Below are 22455 nucleotides of genomic sequence, written 5' to 3' on the forward strand. Positions count from 1 at the left end.
ATCTTCCATTCAGGATCCCACCCTTCCATTCTGTTTGAGCATTCCTCCTGCGGAAGTCACAAGACTTAGATAGGTAAAACCAGATTACCACTCTGTCTCCATTGATACTGACATATGTACTGGAGTTATTAAGTATTAATTTAATATAAACAGGGTAGAAAGTGATGTATTCCATGGATTTATGGTAAATAATCTAAGATTCAATGATCCGTATTTCCTTTTTTTTTTTTAATATTTCATTTATTTATTTGACAGAGAGAGAGTGAGCACAGCAAGAGGAATGGGAGAGGGAGAGGCAGACCCCCGCCGAGCAGGAAATCCAACGTGGACTCGATCCTGGGACCCTGGGATCATGACCTGAACCGCAGGCAGACGCTTAACAGACTGAGCCACCCAGGCGCCCCCGTATTTCCTTTTTTGTCACAGAAAATCTACTCCTCTTCAACCTTCATGCAGTATATACATTGTAATGACTTGTCTATGTACCCGTCTTCTAGACTATTAACCTCTTAGATCTGAAGAAAAGGACAGCCCGAGGGTCTCCACAGCATAATCCATTATATCTTACCTATATGAGGTGCTCAGTTAGTGTTTGCCAAATGAATTAACAACACTGTTAGTATTTATTGAATGCTTAATATTTTCCTGGTGCTGCTTACAATTGTGAGCTCTGGAGTCAAACAGTCTAAACTTAACACCTGAATGTGTTGTCACTAGCCCTAGACCTTTGGAAAGTAATTTGCAATCATCATTCCTCAGAGTTCCCATTCATAAAGTCCAGATAATAATCCCTAGCTCATAAGTTGGTCATGAACATTAAATGACAGAACACACTTAGCATAGTGCCTGATATATTATAAATGCTGGGTTTTTTTAAGTCTTACTTATTTAAGTATTCTCTACAACCCACATAGGTGTAGTGAACTCACAACCCCGAGATCAAAAGTCACATGCTCTCCTGACTGAGCCCACCAGGCATCCCTAAATACTGAACTTCTAAACTCTTACATAATACCACCACAATATCATGTAACACATGAGGGCACTGAATCTTGGAGACTCAGATCACATTACTCATGATGGGCAGAGCTCAGATCAACCAAGATCTATGGGACTCCATATAAGTCAGGGTTTAAGTTAACCTGCAGTAACAAAGAAACCAAAAAATACAGTGGTTTAAACAATTGAGAAATTTATTTCCCTCTTGAGTAGACTTCCAGATTGGTAGTTCCTTCAGTGACCAATACTATTTTCTCCTCTTGCCCTGACATTTCCTAGAAATTATATAGTTGAAGCAGGATCAAAACCATCTGAAGCTCCAGCCAGCAGGAAAGGGAAGGAACACACAGAGTAACAAACAAATGTCTTAAAGCACAGATCCAGAAGTGACACCCTTCACTCACGTTCTGTTCCTAAGAATTTAGTCACATGGCCACACCTACCTCAAATGGGGATGAGAATTACAGGGCCTATCTGGTCAGCCATGTGCTCATGTCTAATTTTATTTTCATGGAACAAGGGGGAATGGATTTTAGTAGACAACTAACAATCTCTGCCATGGACTCCAACCCTATGCTTCTCACCATAAAGAATTTAAGGTCTCATTCCATAACTAACCTGTTGCCATCTCTAAAAACTTGACAGCTTTACTATGCTACCTACTTGACTATGTTACAGTGGGGAAGAATTTACTACACTCTTAATAAGTACATGGGCTTGTGTTCTACCCTTTCTATGAAAAACCATCAATCTCTTAATGGCTAATTTATGCTATTGCATCCAGTAAAATTATATGCTTTTAGAAAAAGGCACTAAAGACCAATTGACAAAAATCACACTTAATATTATATATGTGGGAAATTAGGATCCCTCACAAAAGTTACTTAACCAAAGTCTTAAATAGTCATAGCCAGTAAATCAACCAGATATAGAATCCCAAAAAGAGAAGAGAATGGAACTAACACTTGTTGAACACCTACCAGTGTTCTATGTGCCTTAATTAATGCAAACAAGTAATTTCTGAGCACTCATTACGCCACAAACACCGTACTTTACTAGAGACCAGACACTGTGCCTTCTAGAAGGTTAGGTTCAACTTGTACATAAATTATTTAATTTTACCTTCACTACCACCTTACAAAGTAGACATCATAAATGAGGACTCAGAAATGTAGTCAATTTGCAAATGTCACTCACTAGTTAGTGATATCATGTTAAAACCCAAATCCTCCTGGCTCCAAGACCGATGCCCTTTCCATGATGTCCTAACTCCCAACTCCAACCATACCACACATATTAGCAATGAGTTAACCAAAAACGAACATATCACACACTTAATATCATTATCTGAATTTTTTCTCATTTTCTGACTGAAATGATGCATAAAAACTACATACGCCAAGTGAGTCCCCACTGGAGCCATGATTAGAGAACTGTGCACATGGGCATACGTCACAAGTGGCAATTAAGTGCATAAAATGAGCAGCACTGACCCAAAAGTGTAAACAAACAAGCAGACTGGGGAGTATTATTAATCACATGCACACTGTCTACTTAATTGCAACTTGGGCTCTTAAAAGTTAGAAGAGAAATTTCCACTTAAGGAAATTTCCAACTGATGGTAAGACCTCTGTTTTCAATATCTGAGTGTTTTAGATAAACATATGAGAGTACATATGGTTTCAAAAGCAGCAGAGTCACCAAATATTTAAATGAATTACTTTGTCAAATATATAAGCAAAAAATACTAAGTTAGATTTATACACAATCCATTTTCTTTTATACTGTATTTTGTGGTAGTTGAAAAGGAACAGGGAAACACAAGTATGTTAAGACCTTACCATCTGAGAACATCTAAATAACAAGACAGACCTTTTTCCATTGTATCATTCAATCACCCTCATTATTAAACATAAGTACCTATTTGGGAAATAGGAGTAGGGGCTGGCACTCCTCACTTGAGGGCAGATTTATTTTGATCTCTTTGTCTCTGTAGCATTAAGTTACAAGTAAAGATATATGGTGATGCATTCTATACACATGTTTATTGTTGTACATTTTATATGTAAATTCGTATGTAAATTTATACATTCAAATACAGCAGAAGTCACAGTTTTGATCTCTTTCTATATTTAAATGCTTAGATAGTAATATGGAAAGAAAGTATTAAGCTGTTTATTATTCCCAGTGGGATACTAAATGAAAACTAAATAAGTCTCTGGAATAAAATAGAGGATTAAATCAATTTATGCAAAACAATCTGTGTCTAGATTGGTTTTTGCTGTAACTATACTCAGTGTAAGGTTAGAATAAAGACAACTTCGTGTTCTACTATAAAATTCAACTTTGACTACCATTAACTAGTTCCATCTGAAAATATAGACATTATATCTTCAAATCACTTACACAATAGCTCGCGACATTATTACCTTAAAATGTAATTCTGATACTTATATTGAGAAGCTGGAAAGTTTCAACTGAATGAGTTAACCTGAAAGAAAATTCTTTTAAGCAATTTGACACAAAATGAGTATTATATGGTCATCCAAATGCATATGCAATAAACATTTTCTTTTTAAAAATTGCAGTGCAAGAAAAAGTGGTTTCACCTAAAGAACAAATATGTTTGCATTTCTTAACTTCAGTTTTAAAGAAACAAATTAATTTCTTGAACTCTACTTCTTTTTTTGACAGTATTTTTCTCAGCATGGTTCATGAAGAATTGTGTGAGTGTTGCTTTATTAACTAGAATCCGTAATTTCAGAGTTTTCAACTGCAGTTTCGTAAACATTACTAAAATGATTGTTGCTCCTAAAAGTAATTTTTTGTCAATTACACACCTGAAATCATATTTGTCTTCCAAAATACATAAGAATTTGTTTTTCTAGAAAGCACAGATTAGGCTGGGCCTAGCTTTAATATAACCTACCTGTTTACTTGGAATAGTTTGTTTTGAATATAGCACAAGAACTTTAAAATTCATATTTATTAAGATATTTGTTTAAGATATGTGCAAACTGAAAAACAATTTGTTCTCATGGTATGCCTTACTCTTTTTTTGATTTTTTTTAAAAAAAACACATATAATGAACACATAGCTTTATAATCTTTTTGCTACTTAGCATACAGAAAATATTTTAGATGTCATTACATATTCTTTTGCAGTGGCTTACACAACCTTCTTTCAAAACATCCTTTGGTTCACTGTGTTTTTTCATTAAAGTATTGGTAAGTCAAAGGAAATCTGATACTTACAGAAGTATGCCTTCCACCAGTTAAAATCAGACCTTACCCTTGACATTCCATCTGGCGAGACACAGCGCCAAGAGGAGGAAGACTTGACTTTTGGGGTGGTGATATCTGAGTTCCTGGGAAGTTACTTAATATCTCTTGGGATCTAAAGTATTTCGTTGGCAAAAGTCTAGATAATAAAGAATATCTTACTTGTCAAGAGAGTCTCTTGAGAAGCCTTCAAAATTTAACATCGATGACTAAAATATGCGGCTCACTGGAATCAAGCAGGGGAGAAGTGTTTGCTAAGGTGAAGGTGAGCGCGGAGGGCTTTCCCTGTGCAGCCTCCCTCTCCATCGCAGAGCCCTGATGACTGATCCTGCAGACTTTCCTTTACATCACACCAATCATATTTTTCAACCAAGTAGTTTATTCCTGCCGTCTTGAGCTGGCACCCACCCATTTTTCAAATTATGTCAAGCCATGCATTTTATTCAGTGACAACCTTTCTTTCTCTAAACCTCTCAAAATGAACAAACACTATTTTCCCTTCGACTGTAAAAAATCAAATTATGTCACCTAATTTCAAGGAAAAGATCTGCCATGGCAGCCAGACCAAAAACACCGTTTGTATGCAAAGAGAGTTAAAGTACTGGAAAAGTACCCTTGCCAGTAGAGAGTGGTATCATTAAACACAGAACTAAATTTGAAGCAGAAGTAGTAGAAAAAAATTTATCTTGAAATGTGATAGGGTCCATTACGCTTCTTGATGAGATTACTTGCCTCTCCAATACATTACCCAAAGGCGCTTACAAAACTGAGGGAATATATTACATTGGAATTATCAGGACTTTCTAAGTAGGTCAAATTTTGAAGCAAAAAAAATACTTCAAATTTTATGCAGTGTTACAAAAAAAAAAACTTAGGATCTGTACAGCAAAGGTGCTAATCACTTTTTAAAGTAAATTTTTTTTTTAAAAAAAAGCCTCTTACTCTTGCATAAACATTAAATGTATCACTTTAAAATGCAGAGTCACACACCTGAGGCTGTTCTTTCACTGTCATTTTAATTCAGTTTTTAATAATAAACTGAATTTTAATTATATAAATATCTTTATTCATTTGAAACTCTAGAAAAGCTGGGCTCTAGAAAAGTTCAAAATCTAACTCTTATCATTTTGAACCAAACAGATTCAGTCCTAACTAAATATAAAATACTTTTTAAAATCCTTCTTACTGGATTTTCATTCATGGTGTTATTACAAAACAGAGTTCTGGTATAATGTTTTTAATAAAATTTTAGTTTTCTTATAGGTAATCCTAAAATAGCAGGTTTACTATTTATGCAACTTTTCATATGGGAATATTGAAACATCTAGCAGCTGTAGCATATGCCTAGCGCCCTATACAGCAACATGATTACATAAAAACTGACTTAAAGACCTATTTAATTAACTCAAGTGCAAGTCGAATAAAAAGAAGTTAACTGCTTTAAAAGTAAAAGTTTCTTTTGAAAATCATCTCAAGTGGGGCAACTGGGTGGCTGAGTTGGTTAAGCGACCCACTCTTGGTTTCAGCTCAGGTCATGATCTGGGGGTCCAGAGATTGAACCCCCAGGTGAGCCGGCTCCAGCTCAGTCAGATCTGCAGGGATTCCCTCACTCCCTCTTCCTCCCCCCCCCATTCATGCACTTGTGTGCACTCTCTCTAAAATAAACAAATAAATCTTTTTTTTTAATCATCTCAAGTAAGAAAAATGCAAAAATACAGTCTTTTAATTTCTGATGTTATGTTGACAGAGGTTAGATAAATATGGACCAAAAAAATACTTGTGAAAATAAATAATACCAACGTCGACCTGCTTGACTTACATCTGCCATGATACCTGAACAGTCCACCATTAAAGCACCACTTTAGCTGCAAGCAGTGAAGCCCCCAGTGGAGATACCATCTGGGAGTGAATACATTACGCCAATAATAGCGTATTGTGAATTACTGTGAATAATACAGACTTGACACATTAGCATCAGTGACTAGCAGGCCTCTGAGAAAAGGGAATGTAGAACTGTAACATTTATTTTTTTTTTTAAAGAGTTTATTTATCTGACAGAGAACAGAGAGAGAGACAGCCAGCGAGAGAGGGAACACAAGCAGGGGGAGTGGGAGAGGAAGAAGCAGGCTCCCAGCGGAGGAGCCTGATGTGGGGCTCGATCCCAGAACGCTGGGATCACGCCCTGAGCCGAAGGCAGACGCTTAACGACTGAGCCACCCAGGCGCCCCGAGAACTGTAACATTTAAATTGTGTGTGAGGGAGAAAAGAAAAGCAAAATCTCTCAGGTTCAGGCCCTAACAGGTAGGAAGAAGGTTCGTGAAGATTAAAAGAGAGAAAAGCTCAAAAGGTAGAGAAAATCTCTTTAAATGATTTTCCACGTTATTAAGTCCAACTTTTTATTTTGAAGAGGACGAAATTTAGGATAAAAGAAACCAACAAAAAGGGAAATGGTGAGTGGCAACCCCAGAAACAAACTTTGCTGATGTCACAATCTACCTAGCACTGCGGCCACTTCTGGTTGTTTGGATAATTACCCTCTCACTCAGAACTAAAAAGCTGTTCCAAGTCATATAAAAATTACAAATCAAACCATATCATATTTACTGTCACAAGAATCCAACCTAGTTTTGAATGTTAATCGATTACAATAATGCATATTGTGAAGCTAGACAGAGGAAGCATATGGAGTAGAAATAAATTGGTAGAGGATTTTTAAATGAATATAAAAAGCCTCAGGAGAAGTTCATGATTTTTTTTTTCTTAATCCCACCATTATTTGTGGGCATTCCCCAAACTTCATATCCCTTTTGTCCCTACTTTTCTTCCTTTCATGTGGCCTCAACTTGCACCCCACCCTGAAGACTCTCAGATAGCCCTCTCCAGTTCTGCCATCTTGACAGTGATTAATCCCTAACTGGACCAGCCCTGAGAGAGAAACCCTTGAGTGTCCTGCTGCCAGGGCAAGTGCAAGTCCAGATAATAAACATGGTACTTCACTCTTCCTGAAGGAAGGCACAGCATACAAAATCAATCTCACTCTGTACATTCCTTGTCTCGTCTCCTTCCGTGTGTCTGTGGATAAAACCTCCATTGTATCACTGTGTTTAAAACACTGTCCTTTTGATCTTAGGCTCATCCTTTATCCAGGGATGCAGACAGTCACAAAAGATGTCTACTCCTTTCTAATGTTGTCACTGTCCTCACCACATGCCTACATTTCTCAGTCATTGAGCTTGTTTTATTCCTTCCACCCTTCCCCTTGAAAATCCACCCTAAAGGCATAGGTTTTTTTTTATTTGTGGTAAACACACACACACACACACACACACAGCATGAGATCTACTCTCATGACAATGTTTAAGTGTCATGTACAGTACTACTAACTATGACTACAATATTGTACATCAAATCTCCAGAACTTTTCTTCTTGCTTGACTGAAATTTTATACCCATTAAAGAGCAACTTCCCATTTTTCCCTCCCCGTGACCCATGGCGACCACCATTACTGCTTTCCTTTTCTGTGAGTTGACTTTACATAATTTGCATAGATGGAATCAGGCAGAATTTGTCCTTCCGTAACTGGCTCATTTCACTTAGCATAAGTTACTTAAGTTAATCTGTACTATAGTATATGACAGGATATACTTTCTTATGGCTAAACAATACCTGATTACATGTATGGCACATTTTCTCTATCCATTTTGTCTGTTGATGAACATTTAGGTGGTTTCCACCTCTTGGCTACTGTGAACTGAATATTGCAGTGAATACAGGAGTAGTAATATCTCTTTAAGATCCAGATTTCAACTCTTTTGGATATATACCCGGAAGTATGTTCGGTGGATCATATGGTAGTTCTCGTTTTCATATTTGAGGAACCTGCATACTGTTTTCCATAGCAGCTGCACCATCTTGCATTCCCACCAACAGTGCACAAGGGCTCCAATTTCTCCACATCCTCATCAACACTTGTTATTTTCTGTTTGTTTTTTTCTTAATGTCCACTAACAGCTGTGAGGTGATGTATTATTGTTTTGACTTGTATTTCCCTGATAATTAGCAATAGTGAGCATCTTTCCATACACCTGTTAGCCATCTGTATTGTCTTCTTTGGAGAAATAGTTATTCAAGTCCTTTGCCCATTTTAATCAGGTTATTTATTTATTTATGTTTGCCACTGAGTTGTAGGAGTTTCTTATATTTTTTGGATGTTAACTCCTTATACGTAAGGTAAATCGTTCATAAATATTTTCTCCCATTCTGTAAGTTGCCTTTTCATTCTATTGATGGTGTCCTTTCCTGTGCAAAGCCTGTTTATTTTTGCTTTTGCTGCCTGTGTTTTTGGTGTCATATACAAGAAATCATTGCCAAGACTAATGTTATGAAGCTTTTCCTCTCTATTTTTTTTCCCGGGAGTTTTATAGTTTAAGGTATTAGACTTAAGTCTTTAATCCACTTTGAGCTCATCTTTGTGTATGGTGAAAGATAATGGTCTAATTTCATACACACAGGCATTTGAAAAGCTCTAATTTTATATCTTGTTTAGGCATATATACATATCTAGTAAACTTTAACACGAATTAAAGAACAATAAACAAAACTTCAGAATTGTGTTTACCCTTCCAGGGTGGGGAGTTACAGAGGAGACAGCACTGATAACGGTTATATTAGTTTCCTAAGTTGGTTATGTATACCTAGTATTTCACTATATTTACACACACGCATACATACAATTTTAGATATATGAACTATTTTATAATAAGGTGAAAATAAAAATGTTTATTTTTAAAGGGTAAAAAAGTATCTTTATGCTTTTTTTAAAAAGTACTTTTAAAAAAAATCTAATAACTTCTGAAATTATTTTTTAATTCCAAAACTTCCCTAATAGACACTTTAGCATAAGAACTTTACTTAAAAGTTTCCAGCTCTGATGTAAAAAGTCTAACATCCATTGGGTGGAGCACTGCCCTCTACTTCTACCCATGTAGATAAATTCTATTGAAAACTAATTCTACGGAGGCAGTTCATACAAATGCACTTTATTTACTCACTTCTTTCTATTAAATCTCACAATGAAAGCAAAGTTCAAAGATTACTTGCTACACCAACTTATTGAAAACACAGATAATGAACAAATAGATCCCCACACTCTTACAGAAAAACTGTAGTCAGGAACTACTACTGCCAGTGCCTGGTGGTGGGTGTTGAGCAGGGCTGCATCATCGTTGATGTCGTTTCTCAACCTCAGCACTATTAACATTTTGGGTCCAATAATTCTTTGTTGTGTGAGGTTGTCCCGTGCACTGTTGGATATTTAACACTACCCCTGGCCTCTTCCCACTAGAAGCCACTAGCACAGTAGTCCCCAGTTGTGACCTTCAAAAAGGTCTCCAGGCATTCCCAAATATTCCCAAAGGATAAAATTGCCCCCACCCCGCAGTTGAAAACCACTGCCCTTTGTGATTGACACACCCTAGAGAGAGGTGCCCTCAGCAACATCACGCAGCAGCCTTGACAATGGAAATACAAATATGAAAAAAGTGCTAAGTTCTAGCAATTTACACATTAGGGGAAATAAATTTAGACCAGCATGAATAACTTATTATTATTTCCTTGAATACCATACAGCTACATGAAAATAAAATAAGGAAATTTATAAATATACTGCCACTTAACAGGACTCAAATCTTCACTGATGTATTCAATTAGTCAACAGTAAAATTGATTAGTCAATATGTCAAAATGCAGTAACATTTTAAAGAAATTAAATTTTCTGGCTATTTATTGTGTGCAAATAAGCTCCACATTACTAAATCCCATGACATTTTTTGTTGATTTATTAGCTCTTTAATTAGCATTAGATATGAGTAACGATTCATTTCTTCTGAATATTCTGTTTTTTGTTTTCCATTTTTTTCTGGCAGCTATTTATACATCTCCTTTACTCACCAATTCTCCTCTACCTGCCTTCTAAATTTTGTCGTTTCCCATGGTTGAGTACTGAGCCCTCACCTGTTCTCCCTTCATACCATCTCCCCAGGTATCACATGTATTTTCACAGCTTCATATACCATCTACATGCCATCGGTTGCCTCCTTGATGTACTCCTTCAAAGTTCCAAGAGCATCTCCATTGAGATGTCCAAGTCTGCTCATCTTCCACTTTGCCCCATCTTCATATATGACATCTCCCTAGATCCTGCTGCTCATGCCAGAGGATCAGAATTGACATTCTCCTCATCCTTATTTTCACGTCTGATTATTTATCAAATCCTATTTATTACACTGGATCTCTCAGTTCTGTCCACTACCCTCATCCCCACTGGCACTACTTACTGGAAGCTACCATCATTTCTGGACAAGGCTACTTACTGTAAGAGTTTTCTAACCTGTTTCTATATGTCTACTTTTGCTTCGTGAGATCCTATTGTCCACTTTTTAACTAATTTAAAAATAGTATTCAGATCATGCAACTTCCAGTGTAAACTTTCAATCATTTCTGATTACAGTTACAAAAATATGCAACTCCCCACCGTGACCTAGTAGGCTCTGCACAATCTTGACTCTGTTATTTACACCTCTAAGCAACTCTCCCCTTTTTAAACATTTCAACCATTATGGCCTTTACTCTCTTTCTCAGAGAAGCCAAACTCCTTACCACTTGGCACATGCAGTTCCTGTGATTTAGAAAGATCTATGTCATTCAGGCTCACCTTAAAGTGAGCCATCTTTTGCTAGAGACTTCCCCTAATCCCTCAAACTATATATGGCATGCTATATAAATATTTAACATGTATCATATCACACAATTCATATAAAACCCCATGAGCGCAGTATCACTTTACAGGTAAAGAAATCGAAGCTTAGGAAGGTTAGTAAGATACTTCAAATACTTACTTTGAAGTAAGATACTTCAAATCACAAAGTAAGAGAACTTGAGCCACGACTCTCTGATCTCGGAGCTTGGTCTCTTACTAACACACATACCACCTCACCAACATAGTTAGTCCAATGAAGACAGGATATATTTTATGAACTACAGCTTCATTCACTTCATACAGTTTTGTTCACCCACTAGTCTCTAAGCCTTCTGAGGGCAGAAGCTGTGATTATTGATCTCTAAATCTCCAGGGCAGGTGATACTCAAAATTTATGATGAAAGAGTCTAAAGAACAAAAAAGAGAGAGAGACAGAGAGAGACAGAGAGAGAGAACTCATCTCAAAGAAAAACAAATGCCTTTTTTATTCAAGACTTTTAATAAAATATTTAATCCCCAAAACAGCAGTGACATAAAAGGGTGACAAATATTAAAGATTAGGACAGAAAAGTAAATTTGGAAGCATTAGGGCATTGATATCTCATCACCAGTGGGGGTGACCAAAGCCATCAGAAATTATATCAGTGCATAAAGAAGGTGACCACGACACGCAAAATGGCACTTCTGCATCTGTCTCTAACCATAGAGAGATATGGAAATTTCCAATTCTGAATCCTTCACAAGTTATGAGCGATGTGTTCTTATGAGATAAAGACATTAGAGAAAAGAAAACACAGGTGATGGAACAATTCTGCAAAAAAAAAAAAAAAATGGTTTGCAGTCACCAGTACTAAGTATCCTCTTTGCTTTCTCAAAAATTTAAGAATCCAAGGATGCTTTATAACTACGATCTTTCCAACTTTACTCCCTCCCCCACCAGCAGTCCCAACTCCATTTATCCCCTGCTTTCTGCAAAAAGATAGCAGGATTTCAAATCTCTTCCAATGTTTTTATAAGTAAAGCTTAGCTGATCCTATCAAGATGACAAAAGTTCTGTATCCAACGAAGGAAAAATAAAGATGAAAGATTGCTGAATGCACCCCGATTGCCTGATAAGAGAAGTCAATTATTTTATATCTGATGTTCTCATTTTTAGCTGGAAATTCCAGACGGTGTCCCTTTCAGGAAAGGAAAATTTTTTAAAATACCATTACTCCCCTGGAGGGAAAAAAAAAATTCTCCAAAGTTGTGAAATTAACCTCTTCCTTCATTCACACATTTAGTTCTATTTTTATAGTTGTACCAGTAATCTAAAAGAAAAAGCACTAAAAGTCAATCCCAGGTTTCTAAAATGTCTGACTGTGCATGACCCAGTTCTCTTCAGCACCTCCCAGAAGATTCAGCCAATTTTTATTTCGGCAGCACATCAATGTTTATCATTTGTTTTACAACAGTGCTGCATGTTCTTGAAAATTGACGCAGATGAATTTCACCCATCGTTTACAAAAACTCAAGAGAGACAAATGGCCTTAAAAACTACAACTGCCACTGAGGCATGGTTAATTTACTGAAAGAGCATTTCTTTTTTTACCCCTCTCAGTTCGATATTTACTTCCTTACAGTGGTCTCCACCCCCACCCCATCAGCCTCTTTATTTGTCAAGATTTCTGACAAATTTCCAGCTTATAATTAGGCATTATGAAAATTCACCGTGGGAAATCTATTGCTAGACAACAAATGCTTTTCCATTCAGTGTGCTTTAAAGGAACACTGATGACTTTCACCTTGGGAAGGCTGAGAGCAAAATTATGGATGCATTTTGACTGCATATGTATGAATAAACTGCTTTCTAAGGGACAAATGCTCTAAGAAGTGATTAAGTCAGACAGACCTGGAACAAAATCCTGGCTGTCTCTTATTAGCTGGATAATCAAAGGCAAGTTGCTTCATCTCTCCGTGCCTCAGTTTCCTCATCTATAAAGTGAACATAGCAACACTACGTGTCATGTAGGGATACTAGGGGTATTAAATGAGAAAACCACCCAGCGTCATGCCAGGCACATAGCAAACGCTCAGTCAATGGCAGTCATTAGTATTTTTGTTAATAACACAGAGAAAAAACAGAGTAGAGAAGGTCCTCGCCTCCCCACTTGTGGCCATCTTCATAATTTCACCATCCTCATTACTAATGAGAAAAGCATCTACGCAGCCTGCAGCCCTGGAAGGCCAGGGCAGGCCTAGAGGATTCTGTCTCTGGGAGAAAGGACAAGAGTTCAGATGTGAGGCAGCCTCCCAGGCCTAGCAGCATTGCCTAAACCCAATGACAATACACCCCTTCTCAGGGATAAGAGGAGCCCATGACTCTCCCCTCAAACTGACTTCTCTTTGCTCTGTGAGCAGAGACAAATTTCTGTTCCTTCTTCCTCAAAGCAAGAGGATGGACAAGACAAGCTCTGATACTCTTTTCAGAGAGAATTAATTTGGAGCTGGTGGGTAAGAGCAAGAGTGAGGAGTTTTCAGGAGCCCAAGAGAACTAAGATGTCCCCATGGACACTTTTCCTGGCCTCATATCATCAAATAATCAAAAGAAAACAATGGTCAGAAAACAACCAAGTATGCTCAGACACAGATTTAGCTTTTTGTCCAAACAGAGCTCATCCCTCCCATCACTCTCATTTCAGCAAACAGTTGTGGAGCTAACATACAGTGAGTACTCTCTGTTCTCAGCACTTTGCCAAGTCTTTACGTGCACAGATGGTCTCACTGTCTCCTATCCTCAAAAAAATCAATACTATCATTTATCGTCATTTTTCAAGTGAGAAACTGAGGTATAGAAAGATTAGGAAACTTCCTCAAAAACACTGGATTGCATGAAACCAAAATTTGACCCCAAGCAGTCTAGCCCCAGAGTCCACAATCTTCACTACTATCCTCTAATCCCATTCCCATTGGCCAAACAGCTGGAAAGTTGAGCTTGCTCTCTCTGGCTCATAATGTAATTTTCTGTAATGATATTTCTCTAAAATAAACATATTACTGAACTGATAGGAGCCTTGAGGAGATTCCAGTCCTCTTTCATTTAATGTTAAGAATTGGCACATTTAAAATATTGCAACCCTACTAAAGTGGGGAGCACGCCACAGAGGTGTGCATGAAACAATGTGGACCCTGAGTCCCTAACTTTGGAAGCTGTATGACAGGGCACTGGCAATCTATGCACTCTGTGCTCTACTTCTGCTTGTATTTGAGATTTTCCATAATAAAAAGTTAAAGCAATACAAATTTAAACCACAGGCAAGATAACTGAAGATCTTAATCCGTTTCAGGATCCAGAGGGACATTTGGGTTCAGTAACTCAATGTCTCTACTGACAATTACAAAGTCTGGATTGCAAGAACTAAGAGTGCAGGAACTTATTTATCAAAAATTATACTAGTACAAGAATCCTCCCCGCTGAGTATTTTACTCTGACCTATGTGGGGCAATGAAGATATTCCAGAAGCTGAATCTTCTGCTCACTCTCACGTTTGTTGTTCCTGGAACTACTGCTGCTAATCGGAAAACCTTTTGCTTCCCCTTCCTCGTAGCAGGTTTATCTTTTCAGAGCCTACAAACTACTAGAGACTATTTGCATAATCCAACTTAAAAACTTCCACCCCTTTAACCTTCTTACAGTTCTCCTAAAAGATTAAAAGAAAGAAACTTACCCGTTCTGTTGTACATTCCCTCTTTGCCAAAGTGTGCTGTGGTTTCGAAAACTAGCCCAGTCCTTCTGAACTTTTCTGTATCCGTTATAATATTAAAGAGCCACAAGGAAGGGAAGTGGTTAGTCAACTTGCTAATTTTATCAGTCCCTCCCACTGGTTAAATAGTACCTGATGCTACAGACCCAAAATCAGTTTTCCAGCTCACTTCTCTGCTACAGCATGACTGTATAAAAAACAGTCTAACTTGAGGGGAAAGAGAGTGACAATACCTAGTTCGTAGGCATGAGACAGTTAGTGAATGAACATTTTATTACTATTAATAAGAAGCCTAACAGACTACAGAAACCAGCGATTTTACACAATGAGGAGGAGGAAGAGAAAGAATGTCTGTCAGCTCCATACTCTAAGCACACTCTCAGCTGGGTGGGAAGGGGAGTGATTTTTTTAATGTGATCAGAGGACGTGTGGGAAGTAGCTGGTGTTTCATTTGTTGATAAATTTTCTGCCCTGGAATGGAGCCAGTTTACTGAATATAGAAACTTAGACAACTTGGGGCCCTAGTTGGACAATTCTCTTCCTCTGGAGTTTAGCAATTAAAACACAGGACCAAGTAGCAGACATGTGCCTCTGGACAAGGGAAAATTAAATAAATGCCTTCTGAAGAAGCTCTGAACTGTTTTCTAGTTGCAAATATCTGTATTAAATGAAAAGAAAATATAGAACCTAAAGACAAATTTTAATGAAATAAAATAATTCTGATATGACGATTCAACTCCAAAAGATTGCAATATATAAAACACTGACACCCCAGAACTCTGTATCACACAATTTTTTGAGCTATTTCAATGTGTGGCATTTGAATTAAATCTGGAGTACTCGCTTTGAAGTGTATGTCCCACTGTATCAGGAAAAAGAATTTCTCAAAATCAAAACATTATTGAAGTTCACTAACCCTTGCCTTTGATAGGCTAAGAAATTGAAAATTTTAGTTCCTTCAGAGAACTTCTAGCAGTTTTTATACAATCACATGTGGTGATGGTATTGCAAAAAGAGTTAAATTTGGTAAACTAAGGCAAGCTAAGGAAACTAGCGATTCATTACTGTCATCTCTCCTTTCTTAGTATTTCCCCCTACTCACCTAATGAAACAAGAAAAGGAAAAACTTTGGAAAGCTATTGAATTTGTTTTCCACTTTCATATAAGCTGGTTTTCTAATGAGAGCTAAGAAAATGTACTAGGACTGAAGTCAAATACCAGTCATGGCTTGTTCTGAGATGCCAGCTACGATTTGCCTTGAAGAGCAACAATGGCACAGTTCTAAGCCCTTGAGGTCCTATCTTTGTGTCTGTCCTGACTTTAAGAGGAGGAGCAAATACGTAAAACCAACATTTCACATCCACGACCCTCCCACTTATATCTGTAGCTTCTGTATCTTCAAGGAAGGAAGGTGAAAAGACACGGAGGTCTCGAGCAAAAAGAAGGGAAAGAAAAATGAAAAAGAGTCACTCGCTCCTTCTCAAAAAGGAGCCTCCCCAGGATTCTACATTCAGACGAACCTCCTCAGCCTCTTACAGAAGGCTTCCTCCTCTATTCAAACATGCCAACTTGCCCCGCTCCAAAATCCTAGAGTATATTTTATCATCCTCTCAGTCTAACCATAGATTATTTCTATGTAATATCTTTCTAAAAGACTGTAAACCTCTTCAGAACTTCGATACATCCATGATGCCTACCCAGAACATTAAGCTTATCAAGCACACAGCCCCACATTTGAAACAAGTATTTTGCAATGCTCTTTTGCTAACCTAAAATGAAACTCACAGATTCTAAATCCGACCTCTATACAGTATATTTTTCAAAATCAATAAAGAGCTCCCATGCATGAATATTTACATGTCTCAGAAGTCCTCTAATGCTTGCCCTACTATGCAGTGAGTAAATCAAATTGAAGAGGTGTAATAAGAAGTCAGTCTTAAAAGAAAGGTAGGCAAGTGAAAGACTGGACAGTTGAGTGCACATGAGCATAAAATCTAGTGTTAAAACAATAAACCAGACTTACCAGCACATGATTAAGTAAAAGGGAAATAAGATTAACTGAAGTCCAGATAACATGCTAAGGCAAATTACAGACCGCAGACATAAAGAAAACATGAAAAATGATTAATATTCTCTTGCAGGAACTGAGAACTATTCCTTATTCATAGAAGATTTTAAAGGAGCATGAACTTTCCTTTTTTCAATATTGAACAAGGGAGCTACAAATGCATGCTGATAGAGCTGTGTATGTTGGTTAAAATACCATGAGCTATGTTGTCGGTGACATGATTTTCCAAATGGTGAACAATTCGTCATAGTGTTTCTAATAATAAAATGTTAAATTATATGATAGTTGTAGTCTTGGAAAATTCAGTGTACACTAAAATGGAATAAAACAGTTTTTATATGTGAAGCAAAATTTGTTTTTAGCCTCAAATAATTATAAACAGGTGTTTCACCCACTATCCAAAGAAATAACTGAAATGCACGACACAAGAAAAATTTTTCCAGGTGTAGCAATGTCCCTCACATTACAAAACCCTCACATCCATGAGACTGGCCCATTAAATACTAGAAGCACCCCCTGAATATTGTGGCAGCCAGAAAACATTCCCACAATTTTCTGATCCTTGACTTAGAGACCAGGACAACCTCACTAAAAACCACTACCCTAGACAATCCACCACCCTTGGCAAACTTAATTGCTTCAGAAGTCAGGAAGGAACATCAAGAAGTGAAGGAAACCAGGGAAGGATTACATTAAATGAAAAGCACAAGCCTCAGCTAATGTGGGCTACCATCAGCTCTTACCCACTGTTCCCTACAGATTATGAGTAGTACAGAGACTGCCATCTTTCAAGAGACAGGAGACCTCTAGATTTTTTTATTTTTTATTTTTTTAGATTTTATTTATTTATTTGACAGAGAGAGCACAAGCAGGGGGAGCGGCAGGCAGAGGGAGAGGGAGAAGCAAACTCCCCACTGAGCAAGAAGCCCAATGCAGGGCATGATCCCAGGACCCTGAGACCATGACCTGAGCCAGAGGCAGACACTTAATGGACTGAGCCACCCAGGTGTCCTAGACATCTAGAATTCTATGCGAAATTTCATTTCAAAAGATTGGTAACACTCTTAGGATAATACACAAATTTTCTGCAGGCTAACATGATCTCTAACATGAACCACCTGGTCAATTAAAAAAATAGCAACATTTATAAAATACATAATGTCGAAGATATGATATTTAGTGTAACAAGCAGGTGACCAAGCACTCTGATCTCATTTTGTAGAAACAATTATATGTGAATTATATAGGATCGACTGTGGAGTATCTGCCAACATGTTAACAGGCATTCTCTACTGATGTGTGTGTGTGTGTGTGTGTGTGTGTGTGTGTGTGTGTGTGTATAATTTCTTTTTCTTTTTACTTTTCAGTATTTTCTAATTTTTCTAAAATGAACACATAAGGTTTTACAATAAGAAATAAGCAATAGAAAGTATACTTAGTTTAAAATATTAGAGGACAGTAGCTATGAAAGTTCTTTGAACACAGTAAGAAAAGTCCACAGTTAAAATGTACAAACAAATGAAATTCCTCTCAAATACTAAATTCTGCTCCATGTCAAGCACTGGCTAAAGACCAGATGTAAAAAATTAAGCTGCCTGCAAATGAGAAGAAGGATGTGCCCAAATAACAGGATTCATTACCTTGTGTTCCAGATAATCAGACATTATTTTATCGCTTTTATTAGACAGCCAGAGCCCACACAGGCCAGGATCTAAGACTGAATGCATGACAAAAAAGCACTCAAATAACTGTTGATTAAAAAAGATCTAGGGCTTTAAAAAAGTAAAAAAATAAATTTCCTTATGAGCTAAATGATAATAATAATAATAATAATTACCCTTTAAAATGAAGGTGCCTTAATAATTTAATTATCTTTTTCCTATTTACAAAATTAATATTAGAAGCTGAGTCATGTTTGAATTCAATAAATTATTTTATTAACTTCTTCTAAAGCTTAAGAAATACTTTATAAAACCCCTCTTCGGGGGCAGCTGGGTGGCTCAGTCAGTTAAGCATCTGACTCTTAGTTTCAGCTCAGGTCATGATCTCAGGGTGTTGAGATCAAGCCCCAAGTCAGGCTCCACACTCAGTGCAGAGTCTGTTTGTCTCTCTCCCTCTGCTCCTCCCCCTACTCTCTCTCTCTCTGGAATAAATAAACAAAATCTTAAAAAAAAAAAAAAGCCCTCTTTTTTATAAGCCAGTTTTATCCTTCAATCTGTTGAAGACTTGGACCATATTTCATTCCTGTAAAAGCTTATTTTCTCCCAAATTAGAAATGTTTCAAAGCTGATCCTCTTAGGGACCAAACATGACATCCTAGAAGAATAAGCTAAGATCTTAAAAAATTATACATAATAAGACCCAGGTATACACACTAAAAATTCTGCCATCACTGCTGATTTTTTTTTTGAATTTATAGAAATGTACTACCAGACTGTATAGAAAGGAACTTTTAGAATCATAGAAATAGGTGTGGAAATGATGATACAATTTCTGGAGATGTTACTTTCTCTTGTGAGAGAGTACAGTCATGCCAGGGCTTACTTTGAAAGGAAATTCACCCTTTCTCCAGTCTTAAGCTCTATGCTGACTAGAGCTTCAGTCCCTAAATATGTAAAATTTTCAAGTTTATCCATTTCCATTCTGAAGAATCAGAAGATTATACAGTTTGTGAACTAAAACTTTCCTTTCAGTTATGTCTCTCAATTTTGATGACAAAAGCAGATGTTTGCAGGTTTGAAAGTTGCTAGTTTGACATTGTTGGGGAACCCAGCGTAAATGCAACAAAGTCAGCCACTTGCCCAGGACAAAAGGTGACATGAAAATCTCATAAGAATAGTATCATGCAGCATGTCTTTCTGAGGAAAGCATCCCAGATGTAGTCTCTTTAAAATGCTTTAAGCATTTGACAAAATTTGCTGCGAAGATGATTATTTTTAGCCAAGATCTTGCTCATTGACATGTATTCAAATAAAATTTTTAAAACTGCCATTGAATACAACATATCTAATACTTGCTGGGAGGGTGTGTGTGTGTGTATATCCTCAGTAAATAAAACACATAGTATTCAACTTCACTAGTAATCAAATAAATGCAGATTATGAAGGATTAACATTTTTACTTTCAGTTGAGGCTAATATAAGATGATGATAAGCATATGATGTGAAGAGTACTCTCATATATCATATACTACTGATAGGAATGTAAATTTGTACACTTTCCCTGGAGAAAAAAATTGTCATGGTATATCAGGAATCTTTTTAAAAGTTCATGCTCTTTGGGAGTGACTATTTCTAGGAATCATTTCTAAAGGGAAAAAAAATAAAAGATGTGAAATGGTGATTTATGTAAATGAATTTCCATTACACTGTTATTTTAAAATTTTGTTGAACACCTGCAAATTGTCTACATGCCCAGTATAAGGGGAATAATAAAAGAAATAATGGTATAATTACATGACAGATTATAATACAGCTTCTACAAATCATAATATTGAAAATATTTAATGACACTAAAAAACGTTTATAATACAACGTTAGGTAAAAAAGATAGAAAAACATGGATGTATTATTATCCACATCTTGGAACACAGACATACTCCATTCACAACCTTAAACCTTACACATAAAATGTCTCTAATATTCAATAGAAAAAGACTAAAAGCCCAGAAAGTGAATAATAATTCTCTCTGGACGGTATAATTATAGATAAATTTTATATCCTTCTTTTTACCTTTCTTTTTGACCAAGTGTTCTACTTGAACATCAGGGAAAAAAAATATTTCATAAATCTGAAGACATCAAAAAATTGTGCAGCACTTTTCATGAATGTCAGAATCTTTTCCATTATCACAACACCCTTTACGTGGTCTTTTGGCTTCAAAAGTATATTTTCTTGTTACTTTGGCTTTGTGGATTTCTCATTTTATTCCTTGATAAAGTGAAGCTTGCCTGACAACTCAGACAATTTAGGGTGAAATCAACCTTATGTTAATGTGTTATGTTATGTTAATGTGTCAGCTGGTCATCTTAGTTACTCCACAAGATTCAAGTACTCTTAAAAACAGACTGCTAAAATCTACATCCAATTTATTGCAAAATGAATAAGCAAATTTTTACCTGGGACACTAGTAACAGTAAGTGTTGACCTTAAATCAAGTTAATGAGAAAGGAATCCGTCTTTATCTTGCCTCCATAATACCAAACACTTGAAAATTTTAACTCATTTAATTATCTAAATGATCTTGAGGGTTAAGTTTTCTTCCATCTATTTTGCAGATGAGGAGACTAAGTTTCCCAAATACTAGGTAAACTGACCAAGGTCTCATATTTGGTAAATGGAGGACCAGAACTGACTACAGATAATTCTGACTACAAAACCAATGTCTAGCATATAGAAAGAGGGTTTTGTTTTGTTTTGTTTTGTTTGGAATCCAGATAGTTCACCTGTGGTGGTCTTAAAATTACAGACAATTTAAGAAACAAAATTTTTGAAGATTATGAAATAAATTAGATTCCAAATAAGAACAAAACATGCTTTTCCTCTCTACAGTTACCACGATGGAAGATGAAATAACTAACAGAGAATTGGGGGGGAAAAAAACCCACACAATTGAATATATAATTGAGGTCATGTTTTCTGAGCCAAAAATCAGAACAAATGACATAGAAATGGCCCCAGAGTCTCATGCTTTATATAGCCATCATTTGTCTACCGTTTAATGAGGATTTTAAAAAAAGTTTAAATTGGCATCTTGCATATTATTTGTAAATACTAAATAAAATTCACATTTTTTATTTTAAAGGGAAAGCTTTAAGTACTATACAAGTAATGTATCGTCAAATCCAATAAAAGAAAAAAATATATGAGGACAGAAGCAAAAACTGCCTCATCATCCACACTACAAAAATAGCCATTGTTAATGTGGTAACCTCCCAGACTTCTTTCTGTTCACATACAAAACAGCATAGTAGCACTTAAGAAAATGAAGTCTGGTTAAATTGGCCAAGTAGTATTGTTAGAGACATGAGGCAAGGTTTGAACAGACATTCGTCCAACTCCCACAGGAATGTTTTTTCTACCTCTCATTTTGCCTAGGGTAGGGGGATGGGTGGAATATTCCACAAACACAGAAACTGAAGGGGGGCATTGCTTTGTCTGTTTTTCATACTTTTCTAAAATCCAAAGTCTTAGATGTTGACTCTGCCATTTACTACTATTTCCCTTTGAGCAAATCATTGAATTTCCCCAGGCTGAAATGTTCCCACCTATAAATAATAGCGATAACTTCCAAGAGTTCTGGAAGAATCTATGACTCAGTAACTAAATGGAATTAAATTTTAGTACTTAAAAATCTCTGTTTTAGAACAACACAACACTCAGGATAAAAGTGCAATGCTAACCTTTAGAATTTTAAATGAATTAAAATTAAGATACCATTTGGGCCGTGTGTACTGAGACAACCCATTCTGCAAAGAGGAACGATAATCAGTTCAACAAATAATAGCCCACTGTTATACTTTCTGTGACATAAACTTGGTATTCCACCAAGTTTAAAAATAAATTTTTTGCTCACTTTTGATTTAATCTCTCTCTCCTTACATTA

The 22455-nt window shown here is 36.5% G+C and overlaps 1 protein-coding gene across 10 annotated transcripts in view; it reads right to left on the reverse strand.

The window, feature by feature from the left end:
• HDAC9 (histone deacetylase 9) overlaps positions 1-18160 on the reverse strand; it is a 726671-nt gene extending 708511 nt beyond the window's left edge. For 4 of the 10 annotated variants that reach the window (XM_087860999.1, XM_087860995.1, XM_087860998.1 and 1 more), the window contains exon 1: positions 14747-18153. Coding sequence is in view for 1 of the 10 variants with exons in the window: in XM_045793088.2 (XP_045649044.2) it covers positions 14747-14762 (16 nt within the window). In the remaining 9 variants the exon portion in view is untranslated. Of the gene's footprint in view, positions 1-14746 lie in introns of all 10 variants that reach the window. The other 6 variants (XM_045793088.2, XM_087860991.1, XM_087861000.1 and 3 more) reach the window with 4 other exon arrangements.
• Between the last annotated feature and the right edge of the window lie 4295 nt (positions 18161-22455).

The sequence above is a fragment of the Ursus americanus genome, chromosome 3 (assembly GCF_024610735.1).
Source record: "Ursus americanus isolate L20-20 chromosome 3, mUrsAme1.1.p, whole genome shotgun sequence".
In the NCBI taxonomy this organism is placed as follows: Eukaryota; Metazoa; Chordata; class Mammalia; order Carnivora; family Ursidae; genus Ursus; species Ursus americanus.